The 23,153-nt window shown below is 41.6% G+C and overlaps 2 protein-coding genes across 5 annotated transcripts in view; one reads left to right on the plus strand and one right to left on the minus strand.

Annotated features, from left to right (window-relative positions):
- The window catches only part of LOC115144951 (DNA-binding protein RFX2-like), a 62,943-nt gene extending 60,996 nt beyond the window's left edge, over positions 1-1,947 (minus strand). For both annotated transcript variants that reach the window (XM_029686115.2, XM_029686114.2), the window contains exon 1: positions 1,770-1,947. The gene's annotated coding sequence lies outside the window, so the exon portion shown is untranslated. The remainder of the gene's footprint in view (positions 1-1,769) is intronic.
- Positions 1,948-2,996: 1,049 nt separating this feature from the next.
- Positions 2,997-23,153, plus strand: part of LOC115144952 (long-chain-fatty-acid--CoA ligase ACSBG2-like) — a 52,214-nt gene continuing 32,057 nt past the window's right edge. The window contains exons 1-2 of one of the 3 annotated variants that reach the window (XM_029686117.2): positions 2,997-3,132; positions 20,422-20,554. In XM_029686117.2, coding sequence (XP_029541977.2) covers positions 20,445-20,554 — 110 coding nt within the window. In that variant the 5' untranslated portion in view covers positions 2,997-3,132; positions 20,422-20,444. Of the gene's footprint in view, positions 3,133-11,885; positions 11,983-20,421; positions 20,555-23,153 lie in introns of those variants that run through there. The other 2 variants (XM_029686116.2, XM_029686118.2) reach the window with 2 other exon arrangements.

Raw genomic sequence — 23,153 nt, forward strand, 5'->3', positions numbered from 1 at the left:
CAGTGGGTTAACTGCCTTGTTCAGGGGCAGAAAGACAGATTTTTATCACGTCAGCTTTGGGATTTAATCCAGCAACCTTTTGGTTACTGGCCCAAAGCTCTAACCACTAGGCGACCTGCCGCCCCAAAATGTCACTATCATGGATAGAACTCATCAACTGCCCTGGCTCTGTTAAACAAGTGTAACATCACCGTGGTGAATGGTGATGAACTGTTCCTAGAAAATTGGACTGAGGTCAGACAAGCAGAGTCAAGCTGTTAAAGTCAATGTCTCCTGATGTCCATCTGATTCTTTGAGATTTTTTGATCTGGGGCACAGTTTAGGGTTCCACATTCAGCTGAATGGTATAATAAATAATAAGTATATTTGTTTCAAAGGTGTGATGTCTCAAATTTCACATGGGATAACTATATTAAACCACTCAAAATAATTAGCCACTATTTAGAAAATAACCACTGAGGAGGAATAACTATCATAGCACCACCTAGCTGTTACATCTTTTTGGTTAATCGTAGGTGTAGAAAATAGGGAAATATTTGTAGTTAGCTAAGAATATGATTCGGTAATTGCATTACTATTGGTTATTAACGTGTTATAGTAGAATTACTATTTGCCTTGGCTTAGCCTACTTACAGCGGTCCAATCAGCTTTTACACAGCCTCCTACTAAAAGAAAAAAGCATGCCAAATAAACTGTTCCATCAATGCACCCCTTTCCCAAAACGAGATCGACACGACAGTGGCACCCTGAATGTGATTATAACCAGTAAGCTGGCAAGCTTTCCGTTTGTTGTTGTGTAACAGGATAGGTAATAAACATAGCTAGCAAATAACGACTACTCACTGTTAGTGAGCTATTGGAGATGAGCTCGCGCCACTGTTCCGCGCCACTGTTCCATGTTTAAAAAGTAGAACGAGTAACGACTGATTATTTAATTCAGCTAACACGTCGAAATTTAACAGCACTATAATGGGTCTCTTCATGAGTTAATATTCATAACGTATATCAAAGTTAGTAATCAGATATTAGAGATGGGTTTTGGTAAAACATAATAATTGTCTGCCCAATTTTGGAATAGCTAGGCTTAGCTATTTAAGGTAGACTAATGCCTATGTTACCTGACCCAGCTGGCAGCTAGCTAATGTTGGCTAAATCGGTTGGCTCTGCGATAAACAGTTAGTACAGTAGGTGAATTAATTTGTGGATACCATGAATAATCGAGCTAACTTAGCTCAATTGAGTTAGGCAACATTTCAGCAAGTTGTCAGTCACATCCACGAAGTAAAATTCTACAAAATGTTCATGTTATGAGCTCTTTTAGCTAACGTTAGCTATCTACTGTACAACTTGTAGCTAACTAGCTTGGCAGCTTCAGAGCAGGCATATTATAGCAGAATAAACCGACAATTAAATTATGCACACAACCTGGCACAAGGTTTAAACCCGTGTATAAAAATTGAAAAATGTGTACAAATATGGAACTAACTTAGCTAAATAGTTAGCAATACGATAGTTCCCTTGCTGGTAAACTTATAGAAATGGCAGACAAACAATCGCGTTGAATGGAGTAAACGACATTAGCTTAGTTAACTGGCTAGTTAACGTTAGGTAGCTGCTTGACAGAAGATTCGTGGGGTGGATGTGACGAAGGGAAAGTAACGTTATCTACTACGGTATGAAAGAGAGATTGGTGTGCAATTCAATGCCACGGTATCATTATCCCAAATTAGAATAAATGTATCGTCTCAACTCCGTAAAGATATATTCACCTTTGCCTTGTATAAGTTCTGCCCTGGCTGTGCTCTCTTTCCCCTCTCTCACTTGCTCGTTGAGTTCCAGTTGCTTCTGCTGCTGCTGTTGCTGAGTGTTGCACCCGTTGGTAAGTAACTGTCTCCACGGCTACAGTCACTATGGCGTGCGGGGGTCTCGAGGCAACTGTTGCTACCCTCTCCTTCATACGTCAGTCGCAAAAAAAATAAAAAACGAGGGCGGAAATACTGCATTGACTCCGCCCACTAAGGCAATCGACCACTAGACCACTAGAGGGCGCTATGACCTTGTTCATCTCTGGTAAAGCCACAAACGTTTACATTTGGTCACGAATTTCAGATATATGTGTGAAGGATCCAGCAATCTGCAGCTTTGTGCCATTTGTTTCTTGCAACAATTCACATAATTTATAAAACATCTATGGTAATTCATTCATTGGGTATTGCCAGAGCTAGAGAGTAGAAGTTTATACCACAAGAAAGTTCATATGCAGCTGTTGATGTCAAATAAAATACAATTTTATTGGTCACATACACATGGTTAGCAGATGTTGATGCGAGTGTAACGAAATGTTTGTGCTTCTAGTTCCAGTAATATCTAACAAGTACTCTAACAATTCCCCAACAACTACCTAATACACACAAATCTAAAGCAATGAATGAGAATATGTACATATAAAGAGGTGAATGAGAATATGTACATATAATGTACATATAAGTATATGGATGAGTGAATGATGTCAATGAATTCTGAAGAAAAAAGCATCTATTGCTTAAAGGTCAACACAAAAAAAGAATCAACAATAATGCTGTTATCAGTCATGTGTGTAATAAATATAAATGTAACCTCTAGTCTAAATATGACATTGCCAGCCCATAGGTTTTCCATAGCTGCTAGTGCCTCTCAATGTGGTCCTCTTCCAGTATTTGCTACTTTTTTACTAGGCAAGTCAGTTAAGAACAAATTATTATTTTCATTGACGGCAGTTAAGGGGCAGAACGATACATTTTTACCTTGTCAACTCGGGGATTTGCAACCTTCCGGTTACTGGCCCAACGCTCTAACCACTAGGCTACCTGTACTGTCAACCCTAATTTCACCTGGGATTTAAAACACGAATTTTCTCCACAGAGTCCAATATGTTAGTACAGTCAAAATAAGTCAGATACATATCTTTCAGTTTCAAATTACATGACCGAATGAAACTCCGCCACGTCACATTCTCCTCACAAAGAATCAGTACGCGCACACTTGAAGCTCAGGGAAGTGAACGTGTCTCTATTCCCTAATCAACAACTTCAGCGCCAAAGTTTGCAACGCTGAAGTTACCTGCAGGAAACGGTTGATTGTTTTGTATTGGCGGTAAGGGCTAACATTATTTTCGTAGACTTACTAGCTAATAATTTTTGGAAACACAAGTTAACTAACGATATCGTGTTGAACGCGTGATGCTGACTCAGACATTGTGTAGCGAACGTTAGTTACTATAGCTGGCTAGTTTACCAAGCGGTAGTTACAGATAGAGAAGCTACAGTGTTTGTTCACTATGGTGCTCTTAATTGAAATGGAATATCTTAATTGAAACGGGGATATTTAAACTTTGAAGTTTAATTTGGTTAACTTTAGCTACAATTAGCCACTGTTCTAGGTAACGTTACTTTTGTTTGCACGCGACGGCTGGCTTGACAGCCTTTGCTAACGTTAGCTAATCAGCTAGGTACCGGTAGAAGAGATATGCGAGGAATTTCTATTCAGGCTTTGCCGGTAGTTCGGCCAGTTAACCAACAACGTTAACCAATTAGGTTAGGCTATTTGATCATAGAAACCTGCATGATGTAAAAAGTGTCCGTCTCATTACATTGTCATACATTTTTATCTCCAACCTGTAGGCTACAGAAAAGGCCACATACTCGTTCTACCATAACCTTTATCTGCTACATGATTTATGTTAACTTTTTTGACGTAATGTTGGTGGCGCACCGCAGCGATGCGTCTTCAACAGCAGCCTATATATATAAAAATGTGTAGACCTCCACAAGTCTGGTACATTTTTGGGAGCAATTTCCAAATGCCTGAAGATACCACGCTCATCTGTACAAACAATAGTACGCGAGTATAAACACCATGGGACCACGCAGCTGTCATACTGCTCAGGAAGGAGACGCATTCTGTCTCCTAGAGATGAACGTATTTTGGTGCGAAAAGTGCAAATCAATCCCAAAACAACAGCAAAGGACCTTGTGAAGATGCTGGAGGAAACGGGTACAAAAGTATCCTTATCCACAGTAAAAAGAGCCCTATATCGACATAACATTTAACATTTACATTTAAGTCATTTAGCAGACGCTCTTATCCAGAGCGACTTACAAATTGGTGCATTCACCTTATGACATCCAGTGGAACAGTAGTGCATCTAAATCTTTTAAGGGGGAGGGGGGTGAGAGGGATTACTTTATCCTATCCTAGGTATTCCTTAAAGAGGTGGGGTTTCAGGTGTCTCCGGAAGGTGGTGATTGACTCCGCTGTCCTGGCGTCGTGAGGGAGTTTGTTCCACCATTGGGGGGCCAGAGCAGCGAACAGTTTTGACTGGGCTGAGCGGGAACTGTACTTCCTCAGTGGTAGGGAGGCGAGCAGGCCAGAGGTGGATGAACGCAGTGCCCTTGTTTGGGTGTAGGGCCTGATCAGAGCCTGGAGGTACTGAGGTGCCGTTCCCCTCACAGCTCCGTAGGCAAGCACCATGGTCTTGTAGCGGATGCGAGCTTCAACTGGAAGCCAGTGGAGGGAGCGGAGGAGCGGGGTGACATAACCTGAAAGGCCTCTCAGCAAGGAAGAAGCCACAGCCCCAAAAACCCCATAAAGCCAGACTACGGTTTGCAACTGCACATGGGGACAAATATTGTACTTTTTGGAGAAATGTCGTCTGGTCTGATGAAACAAAAATAGAACTGTATGGCCATAATGACCATCGTTATGTTTGGAGGAAAAGGGGGAGGCTTGCAAGCCGAAGGACACCATCCCAACCGTGAAGCACGGGGGTGGCCGCATCATGTTGTGGGAGTGCTTTGCTGCAGGAGGGACTGGTGCACTTCACAAAATAGATGGCATCACGAGGGTGGAAAATTATGTGGATATATTGAAGCAACATCTCAAGACATCAGTCAAAAAGTTAAAGCTGGGTGAAAATGGATCTTCCAAATGGACAATGACCCCAAGCATACTTCCTAAGGTTGTGGCAAAATGGCTGAAGGACAACAAAGTCAAGGTATTGGGAGTGGCCATCACAAAGCCCTGACCTCAATCCTATAGAACATTTGTGGGCAGAACTGAAAAGGTGTGTGCGAGCAAGGAGGCCTCAGAGTCTGATGTTCAAGAGGTGGACATTGAGGATGTCCAGGGAGAAGACATGGAAGCCTGAGAGGAAGACAGTCTAGAAACTAAAGCTTTGGTTATCATTTTACTGATGTTGAAAAACATTTTGGGAGATGCGATGGATCATTCAACATTCCCTTTCTTTTGTTGTTCAGTGAAATCATTCCATGTGAAGAGTCAACTCAAATAAAAGTTCAATTCATAACTACATTTATTTTGATTCTATTGGAAGGATTGAATCATTTGCAATTATGTCTACTTATTAGACGGTAAAAAGTTTGTTTTAGTCTCCATATGATAATGCAAAAAAAAACTACATTTAAAATGGTATTAATATGAATTTGCATATATTCCCATATATTTCCATGAATTCCCACAGAAAGTTTCCACCTCTGAATATTCCCCAATATTCGGTGTATCAGAGTCAGGTTTGTAGGCCTCATCTTTACTGTCACTTTCCAACCTTGTTGAGGATGGCTTGCTGTCAGCTTCAAATTTGCCTGGAAGGCCACCAATTTTTCAACCCTTGAATTGATCAGCCTGTTGCGTGCTTTGGTGTGTTCCCAAACAAGGACCAGTTGCGCTCTGAGGCAGCTGATGTTGTTGGGATTTGGAGGAGGATGGAGGTAACAGGGGAAAGAGCCTCAGATCTACCAGGTGGCTGATGAGATATGTTGGTACGACTGCCATACTGCATCTCCATCCCAAAGCCCTTGCTTGGAAGTGTACCTTCGAAGACTGCCAAGAACCATGCCCTCATCCAGGCCAAGGTGGCGAGACACGGTGGTGATGACACCATAGGCCTTGTTGATCTCTGCACCAGACAGGATTCTCTTGCCAGCATACTCGGGGTCCAACATGTATGCTGTGGTGTGTATTTCAGAACTGCAGTTTCCTCTGCTTGGAGCAACAGTGAAGTGGGCAGGGCAGTAGGGATTTCTTCTCTTACATCTCTGCAAGTAGAGTCTGAACATCAGACAGGATGGCATTGTCTCTCTCAATCTGTACAATGGCAAATACTAAAGGTTTCAGGCTGCTTACCTCTCTCTCCCAAAATGCATCATCCAGGAGGATCCTCTTGATGGAGCTGTCCATATCAGCAGACTGGGATATGGCCATTTCTTGGAGAGACTCCTTCCCCTCCAGGAGACTGTCAAACATGACAACACCACCCAACGGGTGTTGCTGGGCAGCTTCAATGTGGTGTGCTTATTCTTTTCACTTTGCTTGGTAAGGTAGATTTCTGATAACTTGATGACCCTTCACGTACCTAACCATTTCCTTGGCTCTCTTGTAGAGTGTATCCATTGTTTTCAGTGCCATGAAGTCCTTGAGGAGCAGATTCAATGCATGAGCAGCACAGCCAATGGGTGTGACATGACCAAGCAAGCCTTCATGACCAGGCAGCATTCTGTCACCAGTGCAAATACCTTCTGTGGTCCAAGGTCAATGATGACTGCCTTCGGCGCATCTGCAATGTACAGACCGCTGTGTCTGTTCTCTTGTAGAATACTGGTTGAGGGGTGGAGATGATGTAGTTAATTATTCCTTGCCCACGGACATTTGACCACCCATCAAAGATTATTGCAATAGTCTGCTTTCTCTATGATTTGCTTGACCTTCACTTGAACTCTGCATCCAGCAAATTAGTAGATAAAGCATGTCTGGTTGGAGGGGTGTATGCTAGGTGAAGAACGTTCAGAAATCTCTTCCAATACACATTGCCTGTAAGCATCAGAGGTGAACAAATTGCAAACACAGCTCTAGCATGACATTCATTAGCATTTCTGACTACTTTCCTCCATTGGGTGAAAAACAACTTCTGATTACAGGAGGACCATGAGCTATTGCTATCGATAAGGTGTCTGATTCATAATTTTCACCTCGAATAGAAGTAGAGGGACTTTTGTCAGAGGTTGCTTGTTGTGAGCGCTGAGGGACTTTATGCACTTGGCCTGATGATTCTCCATCTTTGTTGCATTCTTCACATATGATTTGGCACAGTATTTGTGAATGTGCACAGCTTTTCCTTCTACATTAGCTGCATTGAAATGTCTCCACACATCAGAAAGTGCCATGTCGTGTTCCTGTAAAGATTAGAAAAATTGTATAAAATGAAACATGTATGGACACGGGTGAATTTAACACTCCTCAGTTAGCAGGCTGAAGCAAGCACATGGTAGCAAAAACAATTTCTGCTAGTTAGTTAACAAGTTGGAAATTATTTAAACACATTTTGCTGTAGGCTACTATTTACTAGTTAACAAAAATAATGTATGTCATTTATAAAATATATTCACCCCAACCAGTATTGTAATCAACTTACCAGAAAGCATGTAGCATCTCATTAGTGTGCAAGATCTTGAGAATCAGCTGAACGTGATGGAAGAGTGCACTTCACATGTGATGGAAGAATGCACTGTGTATGCAAGAGGGTTGTATTCAAGTCCATTGAATTTGGGATAGTTTAACCAGAATATGCCACAAGACCTAGAATTGCCTTCTGTATCCCATAAAAAAGGTAAATGAAAACATTTATTTTGATGAACGATTTTCATCCCACTCCCTCTCCCATCTGTTTTAAAACCTCTCTGGGATATGTGGGACGCTAGTGTCCCACCTGGCCAAAAGCCAGTGAAAATGCAGAGCGCCAAATTCAAATAAATTACTATAAAAATCCAACTCATGAAATCACACATGCAAGATAGCAAATTAAAGCTACACTTGTTGTGAATCCAGCCAACATGTCAGATTTCAAAAAGGCTTTTCGGCAAAAGCAAACGATGCTATTATCTGAGGATAGCACCATAATAAACAAAGAGAGAAGCATATTTCAGCCCTGCAGGTGTGACAAAACGCAGAAATAAAAATATAATTCATGCCTTAACTTTGACGAGCTTCTTTTGTTGGCACTCCAATATGTCCCATAAACATAACAAATGGTCCTTTTTGTTCCATTAATTCCTTCATATATATATATCTCCAAAATGTTTGGTTTGTCCTCTGGGTTTCGCCTGCTAAATAAGTTCTGTTATACTCAGACATGATTCAAACAGTTTTAGAAACTTCAGTGTTTTCTATCCAAATCTACTAATAATATGCATATCTTATCTTCTGGGTTTGAGTAGCAGGCAATTGAATTTGGGCATGCATTTAATCCGGACGTGAAAATACTGCCCTGTCACCAAGAAGTTAACTGTTCATTAAGCACCCCTGTTCCATCGGAGGGATCTCAGAACTGTAATGTACTCTCTGCTGTCAACTGACTTATCTGAAATAATCTAGAGCAGGGGTAGTCAACTCTTACCCTAAGAGGTCCGGAGCCTGCTCGTTTTCTGTTCTATCTAATAATTAACTGCACCCACCTGGTGTCCCAGGTCTAAATCAGTCCTTGGAGGGAAGCAGTGGAACTAATTTAAATGTCCAGAGTTGAGTGTGGGGTCTAGGTAGGGGTATGCCGATCTCGTCATACTCGTAATCATATCCATTTTATCACACTTGATATTCGTAATCGGATTTACTCATGATCGGAAGTGCCCTTTTTAAATGCTGGTAAAGCCTATAGCTCAAGTGTGCAATACTGCTCTCACTGAGTGCATCTCAGAGTGAATTGTTGTGTTCCTAAACGCCCCCGACATGAAAATGCACACAATTTACTTTCCTATTCAATTAACAAATTATGCAAATAAATAGCCTAATGCATGGCTGCATTTAGTCCAGACACAGATTTAGGTGAAGGTAGGCTAATTCGCTTGCCCTATATATTGTTTAACTTTTAAGAGGAGCAAAACTTTTCTGTCCTGATGTTATATTACATCACATTTGTACAATCTATATTTTGTCATTTTTATTTTCTGTGTTGCTCTGTAAACATGCCTGGGTGAGAATAAATTAATAATAGCAAGCATGGGCTTGGACCGCGACATAACGAGACATCATTAGCAATGGAATAATAAGGACCGACAAAGTAGGCCTACTAAACTACTCGAAGTAGACAGACGAATACAAGAATATGGCTACAGCAAAGTCGACAGGAAATAACTAGATTGAACAACAATGACTAGCAACAGATTCGGATTCCTACACAATGTTTGGAGAAGGGGAGACTTAGACACGCGCCACTCGTACATGTCCGGGGAAATGAGAGCAGATGAAGAGCGGCTTGTTTTAATGCAATCGTAGCAGGCTCAAACAATACCCCGCCCATTCCTTTACAGACAGAATAACTAGCCAATAGTTGCTTAGCGCACATCTCTTCACTGAGTGAAAGATCAAATCAAATCAAATGTATTTATATAGCCCTTCGTACATCAGCTGATATCTCAAAGTGCTGTACAGAAACCCAGCCTAAAACCCCAAACAGCAAACAATGCAGGTGTAAAAGCACGGTGGCTAGGAAAAACTCCCTAGAAAGGCCAAAACCTAGGAAGAAACCTAGAGAGGAACCAGGCTATGTGGGGTGGCCAGTCCTCTTCTGGCTGTGCCGGGTAGAGATTATAACAGAACATGACCAAGATGTTCAAATATTCATAAATGACCAGCATGGTCGAATAATAATAAGGCAGAACAGTTGAAACTGGAGCAGCAGCACAGTCAGGTGGACTGGGGACAGCAAGGAGTCATCATGTCAGGTAGTCCTGGGACATGGTCCTAGGGCCCAGGCCAGTTGAAACTGGAGCAGCAGCATGGCCAGGTGGACTGGGGACAGCAAGGAGTCATCTTGTCAGGTAGTCCTGGGGCATGGTCCTAGGGCTCAGGTCCTCCGAGAGAGAGAGAAAGAAAGAGAGAAGGAGAGAATTAGAGAACGCACACTTAGATTCACACAGGACACCGAATAGGACAGGAGAAGTACTCCAGATATAACAAACTGACCCTAGCCCCCCGACACATAAACTACTGCAGCATAAATACTGGAGGCTGAGACAGGAGGGGTCAGGAGACACTGTGGCCCCATCCGAGGACACCCCCGGACAATGAAAGATGTGGATTACTGTTTTCCCATCACGGATAATTACAAAAAATACTGGTCAGAATCATATTTAATCACAGACATGATTCAAACAGTTTTAGAAACTTCAGTGTTTTCTATCCAAATCTACTAATATGCATATCTTATCTTCTGGGGATGAGTAGCATGCAGTTGAAATTGGGTGTGCTTTTCATCTGAAATTCCAAATGCTGCCCCCTATCCTAGAGAAGTTAACCAACTTCCAAATGAGCTTCATTGCCATACAACACTCCTTCAGTGGCCTCCAACTGCTTTAAAATGCTAGTAAAACTAAATGCATGCTCTTCAATCAATTGCTGCCCGCCCGACTAGCATCACTACTCTGGACAGTTCTGACTTGGAATATGTGGACAACTACAAATACCTAGGTGTCTGGTAAGACTGTAAACTCTCTCCTCCCAGACTTACATTAAGCATCTCCAATCCTAAATTAAATCTAGAATCGGCTTCCTATTTCGCAACAGACTCCTTCACTTAATGCTGCCAAACACACCCTTGTAAAACTGACTATCCTACCGATCCTTCACTTCAGCGATGTCATCTACAAAATAGCCTCAAACACTCTACTCAGCAAACTGGATGTAGTCTGTCACCGTGCCATCCGTTTTGTCACCAAAGCCCCATATACTACCCACCACTGCGACCTGTATGCTCTCGTTGGCTGGCCCTCGTTTCATACTCGTCGGGAAATCCTCTGTCTCCAGGTCATATGTTTTTGCTAGGTAAGCCCCGCATTATCTCAGCTCACTGATCACCATAGCAACACCCACCCGTAGCACGCGCTCCAGCAGGTATATTTCACTGGTCATCCCCAAAGCCAACACTTCCTTTGGCCGCCTTTCCTTTCAGTTCTCTGCCGCCAATGACTGGAACGAATTGTAAAAATCACTGAAGATGGAGACATATCTCCCTCTCTAACTTTAATCATCAGCTGTTAGAGCAGCTTACCGATCACTACCTGTACACAGCCAATCTGTAAATAGCACACCCAACTACCTCATCCCAATATTGTTATTTATCCTCTTGCTCTTTTGCACCCCAATATCTCTACTTGCACATCTATAACTCCAGTGTTAATGCTACATTTTAATTATTTTGCCTCTGGCCTATTTATTGCCTTACCTCCTTACTCTTCTATATTTGCACACACTGCATAGATTGTTCTATTGTGTTATTGACTGTACGTTTGTTTGTATAACTCCTGTTGTTTTTGTCGTACTGCTTTGCTTCATCTTTGCCAGATCACAGTTGTAAATGAGAAGTTGTTCTTAACCTTGCCTACTTGGTTAAATAAATAAAATAAAAATGATCCATTTAGTCTCTGGAAAGTCAAAGCACAGCTGCTGGATCGCCATAGCAACCTGGCCTGATAACCAGATTAATCCCCCTTGTCCTTTAGTAACCTCCGCCGGCATATCTGCATTGTGTGTGTGTGGGGGGGGACGACGACGACGACATCATCCAAGAGGAGAGAAAAGGGAATTTCACCGACTGCAGACCCATTCCCCTCCCCCTTTCATTTGGCTAACGTGACCCTATATGTGGGACGAGTCTTGTGGTGTGAGTCCTATCAGCCAATGAGATGGGCTGTAGTGTTGGAATACTAGTGGGGGAAGTGTGTAAGGATGTCTGCAGGAAAGAAGCTAGTGCTGAGTGGGTGGGGTTTTGGAGGAGGGACAAACTCAGTTTGAAAATTAATGATGTGTTAGAGTAGACTGAGTGGCCAGCATATTTTGTGTCTAGTGGCTGATAGAATACAAAGCACGCTTACGCAGTCCAGAGAACCGGCAACCAGAACTGAAACGAGATCTGAAGTTTGCCTACTAGGATGCACTGTAAGTCCTTCTACATGATTTAGAATGAGATGTTCAGCCCTTTCACTTAAATCTGGCACGCAGCCGCTTATGTCACTTGACGCTTGTTATCTTTGTCAATAATCTTCTGGTTTTGGCTTATTGGAAGGCATTTCTCTAGCGTCATTGGGCTCTTTCAAGGTGTGACAGATGTTTTCTTACATTTGAGTCCCTCTGTGTTTGTTTGAATTGTCCTTCGTATGGTTTAGTTCATAGATTAATATTACATTGAGTTCAAAACAACTTATGTACTACAGCTATGAAGGCTGATATGTGGTACTGGTTCATCCACCTCACTAGCCCATGTGGTCAGCAGGTATGTGTGTCTGCTTGCTGGCTGGGATGGAGCATCCAGCCCTCCATGTAGAGCTAATAGGACAGGTTAGGGTGAGGCAGAAAGAAAGAAACCCCAGCATTACTGGGTGGATGAATTGATGGAAACTTGATTCACCCCCAGTGTTTGAGCAGCCTTGGAAACAGGTCCAGGCAGAAGGGTGAGCTGGCCATCTGGGAGAGGCAGGCAGAGCGAGAGAAGGAAAGGCAAGGGATTTGAATAATGTAGCAAGTGCTTTCTTTGCATCTGAAATTCTCTATAATGTTGGGTATTTAAGTGCTGTGTGGGTGGGGAGAGGGCTTGTGTGTTGGGAAACCCTGCTTAGTTTTGGGGAGGATTTGTTGTAGTTAATGCTGGTTTCTGAAAATATATTTGATGTGGCTTTTTCAAGAAAGGCCTCTACTCAAATCAGCCAGTCTATTGTTGCAATAAGTTTTTGAATGGACATCATGTGGCAGTTGTGTACTGGACATACTGTTTGGGACCTAATCCTCTCCTAATTGACTGCAACAAGACAGTCATTTGCTATTGTGAGGAAACTGTGTGCAATGTAAGTCTGCACGACATGGGCAAAAATGTAATTCTGATTCTCTTCTTTCTTAACAAATATTGTTATTTAACATGCAATATGGGTCAAAACAGTTGGGTGAACTGTTGCAATCATATAAATACAATGATTTATATTAAGAAGCCAAGTGGAAAGCAGCATTGTTTGCAACAATCTGTTGACTGCATTTGACCTAACAGAACAGCATGTAAACTTATAGTGAATCTAACAGCAAGGGGGGGGGGCCCAAGAGGAGAGAACAAAGTAAATAAAATAAAAATATTTATAAAACGGACTCTGCGTTTCAAAATATTGCATTCAATATAGATATTTAGCGATTATGGATATTGCACAAGTTTAATATTGCGATTATGATGTAATTTCGATTAATTCTAGAGCCCTAGCCCAATGCTAAATCCATCTGAGCCGTACCTAGGGAGCATTGAGGGAATCTCCCTGGCAGGTCATTAGCAGGGTTGAGCAACATCATTCAGGCATTTTTATAACGAACTGCACCTTTTGGGTCAGGTGGTGACCCACCCATTTCAAATTGAGGACCACAAACCTCACCTAACAGCAATGTAGTTTAATTAGTCAGGGCTAAATGAACAGGACAGAAGGAAATGGGTTTCTATCATGCAACGATGAAGTGCCTCTTTTTTTCCCCTGGTTTTGTATTGGTCTTCAGATTGTGAAGGTAAATAATACACAGCCTTGGTCGACAGCTGGTGGGGATGAGAAACAAACTGTCATTGCATGTGACACTAGTTCTGTCACATCCGAACATAAATTGGTCTTATAGGGCTGCTGCGTGAGACTTGTCAACTCACGTGACATCACCTCATCAAAAGAGTGGGTGAGGAATGGAACACTCATTCTAGCCTGAGGATCATCCCAAAGGCAGCATTCAGAATGATCAAGAATGCCATCTACCTCTTCTCTTGTTAAATAGTTTGGGTGTGTGAGCAAGCTTTTTCTGATCTGTAGGCTATAGCACCCACTAGGACTGCACAATATGGGCAAAAAATGTCATCTCCATTTTTGTAGCCAATATTACGGTTTTACTTGCGATTACAGTTCAAAATGCTTGAGTGAACTGTCATAATCATAGAAAGGGAATAATTACAATTTTATGGTTGGAATACAGTGGGCACTTGGAATGCAGTTTTGTTTGGCATGATGATGAATGGAAAAGTAAGGGAGGAGATGGTTGTGACTAGAGGTCGACCGATTATGATTTTTCAACGCCGATACCGATTATTGTAGGCCCCATAAAAAGTCGCTGCCGATTTAATCGGTCGATATAAAAATAAAATATTTTTGGGTGTGTAATGACATTTACAACAATACTGAATGAACACTTATTCTAACTTAATATACATCAATAAAATCAATTTAGCCTCAAATAAATAATGAAACATGTTCAATTTGGTTTAAATAATGTAAAAACAGTGTTGGAGGAGAAAGTATAAGTGCAATATGTGCCATGTAAAAAAAGTTTAAGTTCCTTGCTCAAAACATGAGAACATATGAAAGCTGGTGATTCCTTTTAACGTGGGACTTCAATATTTCAAGGTAAGAGGGTTTAGGTTTTAAGTTGTAGTTAATATAGTATTTATAGGACTATTTCTCTACCATTTGTATTTCATATACCTTTGACTATTGGATGTTCTTATAGGCACTTTAGTATTGCCAGTGTAACAGTATAGCTTCCGTCCCTCTCCTCGCCCCTACCTGGGCTCGAACCAGGAACACATCGACAACAGCCAAACTCGAAGCATCGTTACCCATCGCTCCACAAAATCCCCGGCCCGTGCAGAGCAAGGGGAACAACTCCTCCAAGTCTCAGAGCGAGTGACGTTTGAAACGCTATTAGCATGCACCCCGCTAACTAGCTAGCCATTTCACATCGGTTACACCAGCCTAACCTCGGGAGTTGATAGGCTTGAAGTCATAAACAGCTCAATGCTTGAAGAGCTGCTGGTAAAACGCACGAAAGTGCTGTTTGAATGAATGCTCACGAGCCTGCTGCTGCCTACCATTGCTCAGTCAGACTGCTCTATCAAATCATAGACTTAGTTATAACATAATAAAACACAGAGATATGAGTCTTTGGTCATTAATATGATCGGATCCGGAAACTCATTTCGAAAACATTTACGTTTATTCTTTCAGTGAAATACGGAACCGTTTCATATTTTATCTAATGGGTGGCATCCCTAAGTCTAAATATTGCTGTTACATTGTACAACCTTCAATGTTATGTCATAATTACGTAAAATTCGGGCAAATTAGTTCGCAATGAGAGGCAGGTGGTTTGAGCATTGGACTAGTTAACTGTAAGGTTGTAAGATTGAATCCCCGAGCAGACAAGGTAAAAATCTGTCTTTCTGTCCCTGAACAAGGCAATTAACCCACCGTTCCTAGGCCGTCATTGTTCTTAACTGACTTGCCTAGTTAAATAAAGGTGTGTTAAAAAATCTGTCAGATCGGTGTCCAAAAATACTGATTTCCGATTATGAAAACTTGAAATCGGCCCTAATTAATCTGCCATTCCGATTAATCGGTCGACCTCTAGTTGTGACAGTAGTAACCAAAATGTTGGTCAGTGTTTCCCATAGGAGCCTGATTGGATTTAAATAGATGGGTACATTCAGACAGGTTTTAGAATATTCTTTGCCTTTTCCTCTCAAGAACGAGCTATTTTGTTAGATTATTTGTTAGACATTACTGCATGGTCAGAACTAGAAGCACAAGCATTTCACTACACTCGCATTAACATCTGCTAACCATTTGTATGTGACAAATAAAATTTTACTTGATTTGCACAAACAATGCTGATATACTCCACTGGTAACGGCCTGTATTATAGGGAAAACCTTGCTAGCAAACATTTTTTTTCTCAGTGCTAGCTAGCGATTAGCATTAGGGGCTAATACAACAACAAAAAATGCTCATTTACAGCTTGCTTAGACCAACCAACTAACTAGTGTTTTGCAGAGAGCAAGTTACACATGAATAGTATAATATAGAAAACGTGAAAGCAAAGTGGAAAGCTTTTTTGTTCTTGTTTGGTCAATGCATGTATTGCAGAGTAAATCTTGAGCATGAGGAACTGCCTGCTTGAGTGATGTGTGATTGAGAAGTGGCCAAACGAGAACTTGAGCAATACATTCAAAGTTAAAAAAGACAAAATGGTGTTTCCAATATTGTAGTCCCATGCAATATGGATAATTGTGCAGCCCTAGCACCCACACCTGTTGTGGCAGGCACAAGCCAATAACATTGAGACTAGAGACCCAGCCAAAGGGGCTCGTCCCAAACAGAGGGCTCAATGCAAGCATGTCGACCCCCCCCCCCCCAACTCCTGAAGGACCACAACACAACTCCCACACTATAATACATTACAGCTATGCAACGTGAACCCTGGCCACAGCTGTGTCTCTAGTGTGTGACCACGGGGAATCTGCAGCTGCTCTGTTACTGGTGGTAGGAAGAAGAGTACAATGGCAGCTATTGTAGGGGTTGTGTCTGGTGCAAGAGGTGAGCTCACTCCATGGTATTTGCTTCCTTGGCTGAGCCAGGCACTGCAGGAATGGGTCATGTGCAGAAGTATATCAAGGTTAAAACCTTTTGTGACTAGGGGGCAGTATTTTCATTTTTGGAAAAATAACGTTCCCGTAGTAAACAGGATATTTTGTCAGGACAAGATGCTAGAATATGCATATAATTGACAGCTTAGGATAGAAAACACTAAAGTTTCCAAAAACTCACAAAATATTGTCTGTGAGTATAACAGAACTGATGTTGCAGGCGAAATCCTGAGAAAAATCCAATCCGGGAGTGCCTCATGTTTTGAAAGCGCTGCGTTCCAATGCATCCCTATTGAGCAGTGAATGGGCTATCAACCAGATTACTCTTTCTCCGTATTCCCGAAGGTGTCTACGGCATTATGACGTAGTTTTACGCATTTATGTTGAAGAATACCCGTAAGCGACTACATTGCGTAAGTGGTCACCTGATGGCTCCCAGAGTGACTCTCGCGTAAAATACAGAGGTAGCCATTATTCCAATCGGTCCTACTGAAAAATGAATTGTCCCGGTGGATATATTATCGAATAGATATTTGAAAAACACCTTGAGGATTGATTATAAACAACGTTTGCCATGTTTCTGTTGATATTATGGAGCTAATTTTGAATCTTTTTGGGGGGTTTTCGTGACTGCAATTTCCGGGCGATTTCTCAGCCAAACGTGAAGAACAAACGAAGCTATTTCGCCTACAAAAATAATATTTTGGGAAAAAAGGAACATTTGCTATCTAACTGGGAGTCTCGTGAGTGAAAACATCTGAAGCTCATCAAAGGTAAACTATTTAATTTGATTGCTTTTCTGATTTCCGTGACCAAGTTACCTGCTGCTAGCTGGACAAAATGCTATGCTAGGCTATCGATAAACTTCGACAAACACAAATGCTTGTCTAGCTTTGGCTGTAAAGCATATTTTGAAAATCTGGACGACAGGGTGATTAACAAAAGGCTAAGCTGTGTCTCAATATATTTCATTTGTGATTTTCATGAATAGGAATATTTTCTAGGAATATTTATGTCCTTTGCGTTATGCTAATTAGTGTCAGTCGATGATTACGCTCCCGGATGGGGAGTCACTAGAGGTTTTAACGGCAGTGTCAGAGGGAACTGGGAGGTAGCATCTCGATCTGCTGAGCTACAGCCCATAAACCATGAATCACATTGGTTTTTAGTTCAATTTGTACCTTTCTCAAAAAATGTACAACCAACCACTCAACACCAGGTTATGAAATTGGCTGGGCTTTAAGGGTTTGCTGCACCCTGTCCCTGGCTCAGGAGAATGTTTCTGCTTTGTGACCTCCCCATGGAGGTTTTCATTCCTCCTGCTTAATTGTACTCAGCTTGTACTCAGCTTGTATGTGTTTTCAATGCACAGAGAGCCAGTCCTAGATAAACAGCCGGTGTTGGCTCTCCAACAAGGGGACAGAGTCGATAATGGAAAGTGGGCCGGGGTTACGTGCTTATTGTTCTACAGCGCTGACGTGTTTCCTGTACCGTGTTGGTGACAGAAATGGGATGTGCGCTCTGCTCAGCTCTCCCCCTCTTGGGCAACTTCCCACAATGGAACAAACGGATCATCAACGGGGCCAAACTGTGCTCTGAGTCTCTCTCACACAGATTGAGCCATTGAATTTCAATAACCAGAAGATGTACAAGTCAGCCAAATGAGTCCATCTTCTGCAACCTCTGCTGTCCCGCTGTCGTCATGTGTTCACATTGCTTTATATCTCTGAAAAGGGGTTTCATAACACGATTAGGCCTAAATGTTAATTGCGGCTTCTACTAATTTTAGGAAATGACCACATTGAATAAACATGGTTAATTTGTTTTGGCTAATCTGGAGGTGAAAAACCCACACCTGTTTGGCGAGGTGCTAGCTCGTGGAGTAGAACACTTAAAAGAAAAGGAGAGCCACACACTCAAGGAGCTCAAATGCAAAAATGTCATAACCTAATAACTAATGTTTCGACAGACAAGCGGTCTTCATCAGGGTATCATTTGTTTTGGCTGAAAGTAATTAAAAGGAAGCCTCGTTGTTTAAAAAAACAAAATACAGTTCAGTCTACAGTAGCTGTTTTTGTAGTGGCACCTGTTGTCTGTCTCTTGGATCAGTACCCATTTGAATTCTGTCAACACTTACTGTTGTAAAATACTGTTAAAAGATGTCCATAAAAGCATTTGGTGATAAACTATTTAGCTTTTCTGAGTGATCTCCAAGCAGTGTAATGACTGAGACCCTGTGTAATGTTTATCCAGAGACCAGAGCATGACCCTGTGACACGCAGCACAGTGGTGGGAGCCTTGTGAGCCGTTTGGCAGTCACATGCTACAGCGGGTTCTATTCTAAGGCAGTGGTTTCCAAACTGTGGCGCGTGCAAAATTGCACAAGGGTACAACTTCAAATTGTGTCATCAGTTTTCCTCTTGTCATGTCAGTCATTGCATATGTTAAAGCAGTGATCACCAACCTTTTCTGACCTAAGATCACTTTAGCACTCAAAAAGCAAGCAGAGAACTACCGCAAATATATTTTAAGCCATGTTTTGACTTAAATCAGGTTAATGTAAACATTTGTTTTATTTTTCACAGCATATTGGCTATATGCCTGGCCTGCCAATATTGTTCCTCTCAGACCATGTTCTATTTCAAAACTCAAGCTTTGATAACAAAATAAACAAGATGGTGTGGCACTTGCGAGGCATAGCTGAGCATAAATGAAAATGGTCATGGTACTTTCAAAATAACTGAACTCTTGACAAAATCTAAGTCAAATTATGAAGTCAGTGGACTTCAGGTAAGAAAGTCGGAGCTCTAGAAAGATGCCCAAGTTTCCGAGTTGGATGACCGTTCAAAAGTCGAAAGTCTGACATTTCAGGGTTTCCAGTTGTTTTGAACATTGCATTAGTCTCAACAGAGGGGGAGAGAGTGCAGCAGAGATGGTCCGTCTCTCACGGTCTCTGCTCTTTCCTTCCTTTCCTCTGGTGAGGCTGACCAGAGAGGGGACACAGTCTTCGACCGAATGGTGAAACTCAAGTCGCACTGCATCTGCTTCTGGGGGAATTAATGCTGTTGGTATGACCAGAGAAAGTGAAAAATTCCTCTTAAAATAGACATGATGAGCTGCTAATAATAATAAAAATGCAGGACTATCAATACACTTGGCTACTCATTCATTGCAACTGCAGCGCGATTGGAAGTACAGAGAACCGTGTTTTGTAATAGTGTTGACAATACTGAATTAAACTTAGACATGAACTCATAAAAACATCTCTTTGCTGTATTCTTTGAAAGTCTCTCTTGTCATGGTTTTAAAAGTTAAGAAATCTCACATGGGCTAGTATCAAACTTTGCTGTGGCCGGGGTCATGGAAGCTGTAGGTAGGCATAGTGATTTGAGCTATACGATTGGCCAGCGCAGTAGGCGTACTCTATTTTAGCCAGAGATCTTCTGGTCCGCCGGGTAGGCAGAATTGTCTTTTCAGACAAATAAAATGGTTCGAAATGAGAACACTTTGCCTACCGGTGCGCCGAGCTTCTGAATCAAGTGCACCTTCCTCCAACGGCGCAACACTGGATTTTTTTTTAAAGGGCTGCAAGCCTTTATGCCTTCAGCTAAATTCGCTGCACCAAAGGACAATGTGTAAAATTGCAGGAAATTAGCTTTAAATCTGCTAAATTTTTCTCTCAACCGACAAGAGGAGTGTGAACAGTTTGTCATGAACTGTGCTTGTGTCCATAGAAATAGACTGGGTGTGGGATGTTCCCCAATGCTGGTTGGGGGGCCTGAGTGAAAAAGTTTAGGAACCCCTGCTCATTTTGTCACTCTCTCGAAGCCTGACAACTTCACACTTACAGCTGGGGAAACTCGGTCCCTGAGATTTGTGTGGGTCATGTGCGAATGAGTCATGCTGTGTCTTACCCTGTCCCCTTTCTCCATTTCCCCCCTTTGCAGTGACTGTGTGTGAGCCTACTGCCATGTCCACAGCCATGGACCCCCCCAGGGAAGTCAGCTACCCGCAGTCATCCTGCGGCACCGGGGACAGTGTCGCCTCACTGGATGACGTCGCTGTGGATTTCATAGCCAAGTACGTACCTAGACTGAAACCATTACCTGGTTTGATTGCGTGACTCTTGTTTGGACTTCATCAAAAGGCTCTCGTCACATGGGAATGATGCGATCTGATAGTGACAGGGTGCAAGTCATTGTTTCCTATCTTAACACCCCCACATCAAATGACTTCTTAGACATTTGACCTACTTCATTCAGCACAATCCTTACACTTTGTCATGTCAACATTGTAAACTGGTTTCGAAACAATTTGCTGTCAGTTAACAAGACCCATGCTGTGTTCAAATACTCATTCTAACTGCACTGACTACTATTTGTGACGTGAATTGAGTATAAAGTATGCTTGTTGGTCATAGTCAGTATGCCATAAGTTCCCGGATGATGTACTAAATTCGCCAAAATATGACGTATACATGCAGTGGACACGATTTCTGTGCTTTTAGGTCCCATAATGCAATTCTTCCGAAAATGGGCATGGCTTCATAACTTTTCAGATGAAGAAAAAAGAAAATGTTTAAATGTAATACATTTTCAAATGACACGTAACTTATGTTTGCTCACAACCTCATAGCATTACAGCAGTATGCACCTAACGTTAGTTGGCTACTAATACATCAAACTTGCCAGGCAGTATATTAACTACCCAACGTTGATTGACTTGAGAACCCCTTGCCAATGAAATTGCAGGGCGCCAAATACAAATCAACAGATCTCATAAATGAAATTTCTCAAACGTACAAGTATTAGGCACCATTTTAAAGATAAAATTCTCGTTAACCTCTCACAGCTACCCCCCCTACTTTTTTCAATTTCCGCCTGAAGACATACCCAAATCTAACTGCCTGTAGCTCAGGCCCAGAACCAAGGATATGCATATTCTTGGTTTCATTTGAAAGAAAACACTCAAGTTTGTGTAAATGTGAATTGAATGTAGGAGAATATAACGCAATAGATCTGGTTTAGATAAAACAATGGAAAAAAACATACGCTTTTTATTTTTATAGTTGTATCATCAACTTTAAAATGAAGAAGACAAAACAAACATTCAGATAGGATGATGGGGACAATTTCAGTGAAAAACATGAGGGTACCAGTACTTGTGCAAAGTTTCAGAATGATAACTTCCAAAATGTGTGGGACACCTGGGTGACTCAAGTAGCCCAAATGTGGCCAAATTGGTGACGTTATACATACTGAATGGAATAACTATATACAAAATACCAAAATAGTATTCTAACACACCACCAAAAAAAAGAAAATTGAGAAAAAACGTGAAAAAAATATATATAAATTTACAAAATAACACTTTCAATATTTGGAAGACCCTCAGTCCTCTACACAATATTATGCTGCTGATGCCAGGTGCCATAGCAGTCTCTTTCTGCTGTAAAGCAGAGGGTCACCAAGCATGTAGTGCAGGTGATGGGGGACTTAATTTTGCAAAGAACACAGTGACACCTCCATGCTGTGCCCTTTTGGCCCTGAGGCACATCCATGCCTGCAGAAATAAATTTGGGCAGATGAACACCACTTGTGGCAGGATGGACACCTTGGCATTGGGGGCTCTCATTCGGAGTCAGTGTTACTGTAAAATAAAATGTTCAGTTAGAATAGTTTCACATATGAGCCCTGTATCAACAGGTATAATAAACAAATATATATAGAGTACAGGGAACATAACGTTGAATATAATATTATAGACCTGCTAGATCTACTGTCTATTTTATATTATGACATTTCAGCTAGATCTACTGTCTTTATTATATTACAACAGACCAGCTGTATCTGTCTCCATTTCACTTTGGCCATTGTTGTGGGCCTGCCCTCTCCTGAAAAGCCTCAATAGGCTATTTCATGTGGGGGTGAGGTGGGGTAGAGCGGCAGAAACACGCATCTCGGCCATGCTCCCTCTAATCCACTATCTATATATACACACACAAACATGGGCTATGGGTCATAAACATACATACAAATATACCCCCACCCACAATGTATATCCAACGTGTACTTTACACATTTCATTACATTCTTATATATTGCTACTAAAACATTTAAAAATCCCAAATAATATTTTATTATTAATTTCAAACAACGGCATTAGCATGAGAAGAACTTACCAGTCCAAAACTATGTCCTCTCCATTCAAAAAATATTCCTCCATTTGGGAATCAAAGCTCCAACAAACAATCTGTCTCACTTTCCTGCTCAATTTCTTCTAAAATTGTGCGTACATCTGTATCTCTCTCGACTTAGATTTAGCTTTCCCTGACTGATTGATACGCTGAAGATGCGCTTTACCAAAAAAAGTGCTGTGCGTAACATGCGCTCCTTCCAGTATGAATCTTCAATGGCAAATGACCCTCTTTACGCCGGAGTACTACATGGGTTGGTCTTCCAACACAACCATTACATATTGCAGTTTACCTCAGCTCATTGGCTATCTACCCAGCTAGATTTCAAGACGGTCAGTGGTCATTGGGTTAAAATAGTCAATCAACGAAACAGCTGTCATATCATTGGTGCACAATGATGTCATTACTTGTTTTCTTCAAATCAGTTTCTTTCAGTCAATATGTCCCGCGAAATGACCCATCAAGTTTGGTTGTTACAAACAA

The sequence above is a fragment of the Oncorhynchus nerka genome, linkage group LG17 (genome assembly GCF_034236695.1).
Source record: "Oncorhynchus nerka isolate Pitt River linkage group LG17, Oner_Uvic_2.0, whole genome shotgun sequence".
Lineage (NCBI taxonomy): Eukaryota > Metazoa > Chordata > Actinopteri > Salmoniformes > Salmonidae > Oncorhynchus > Oncorhynchus nerka.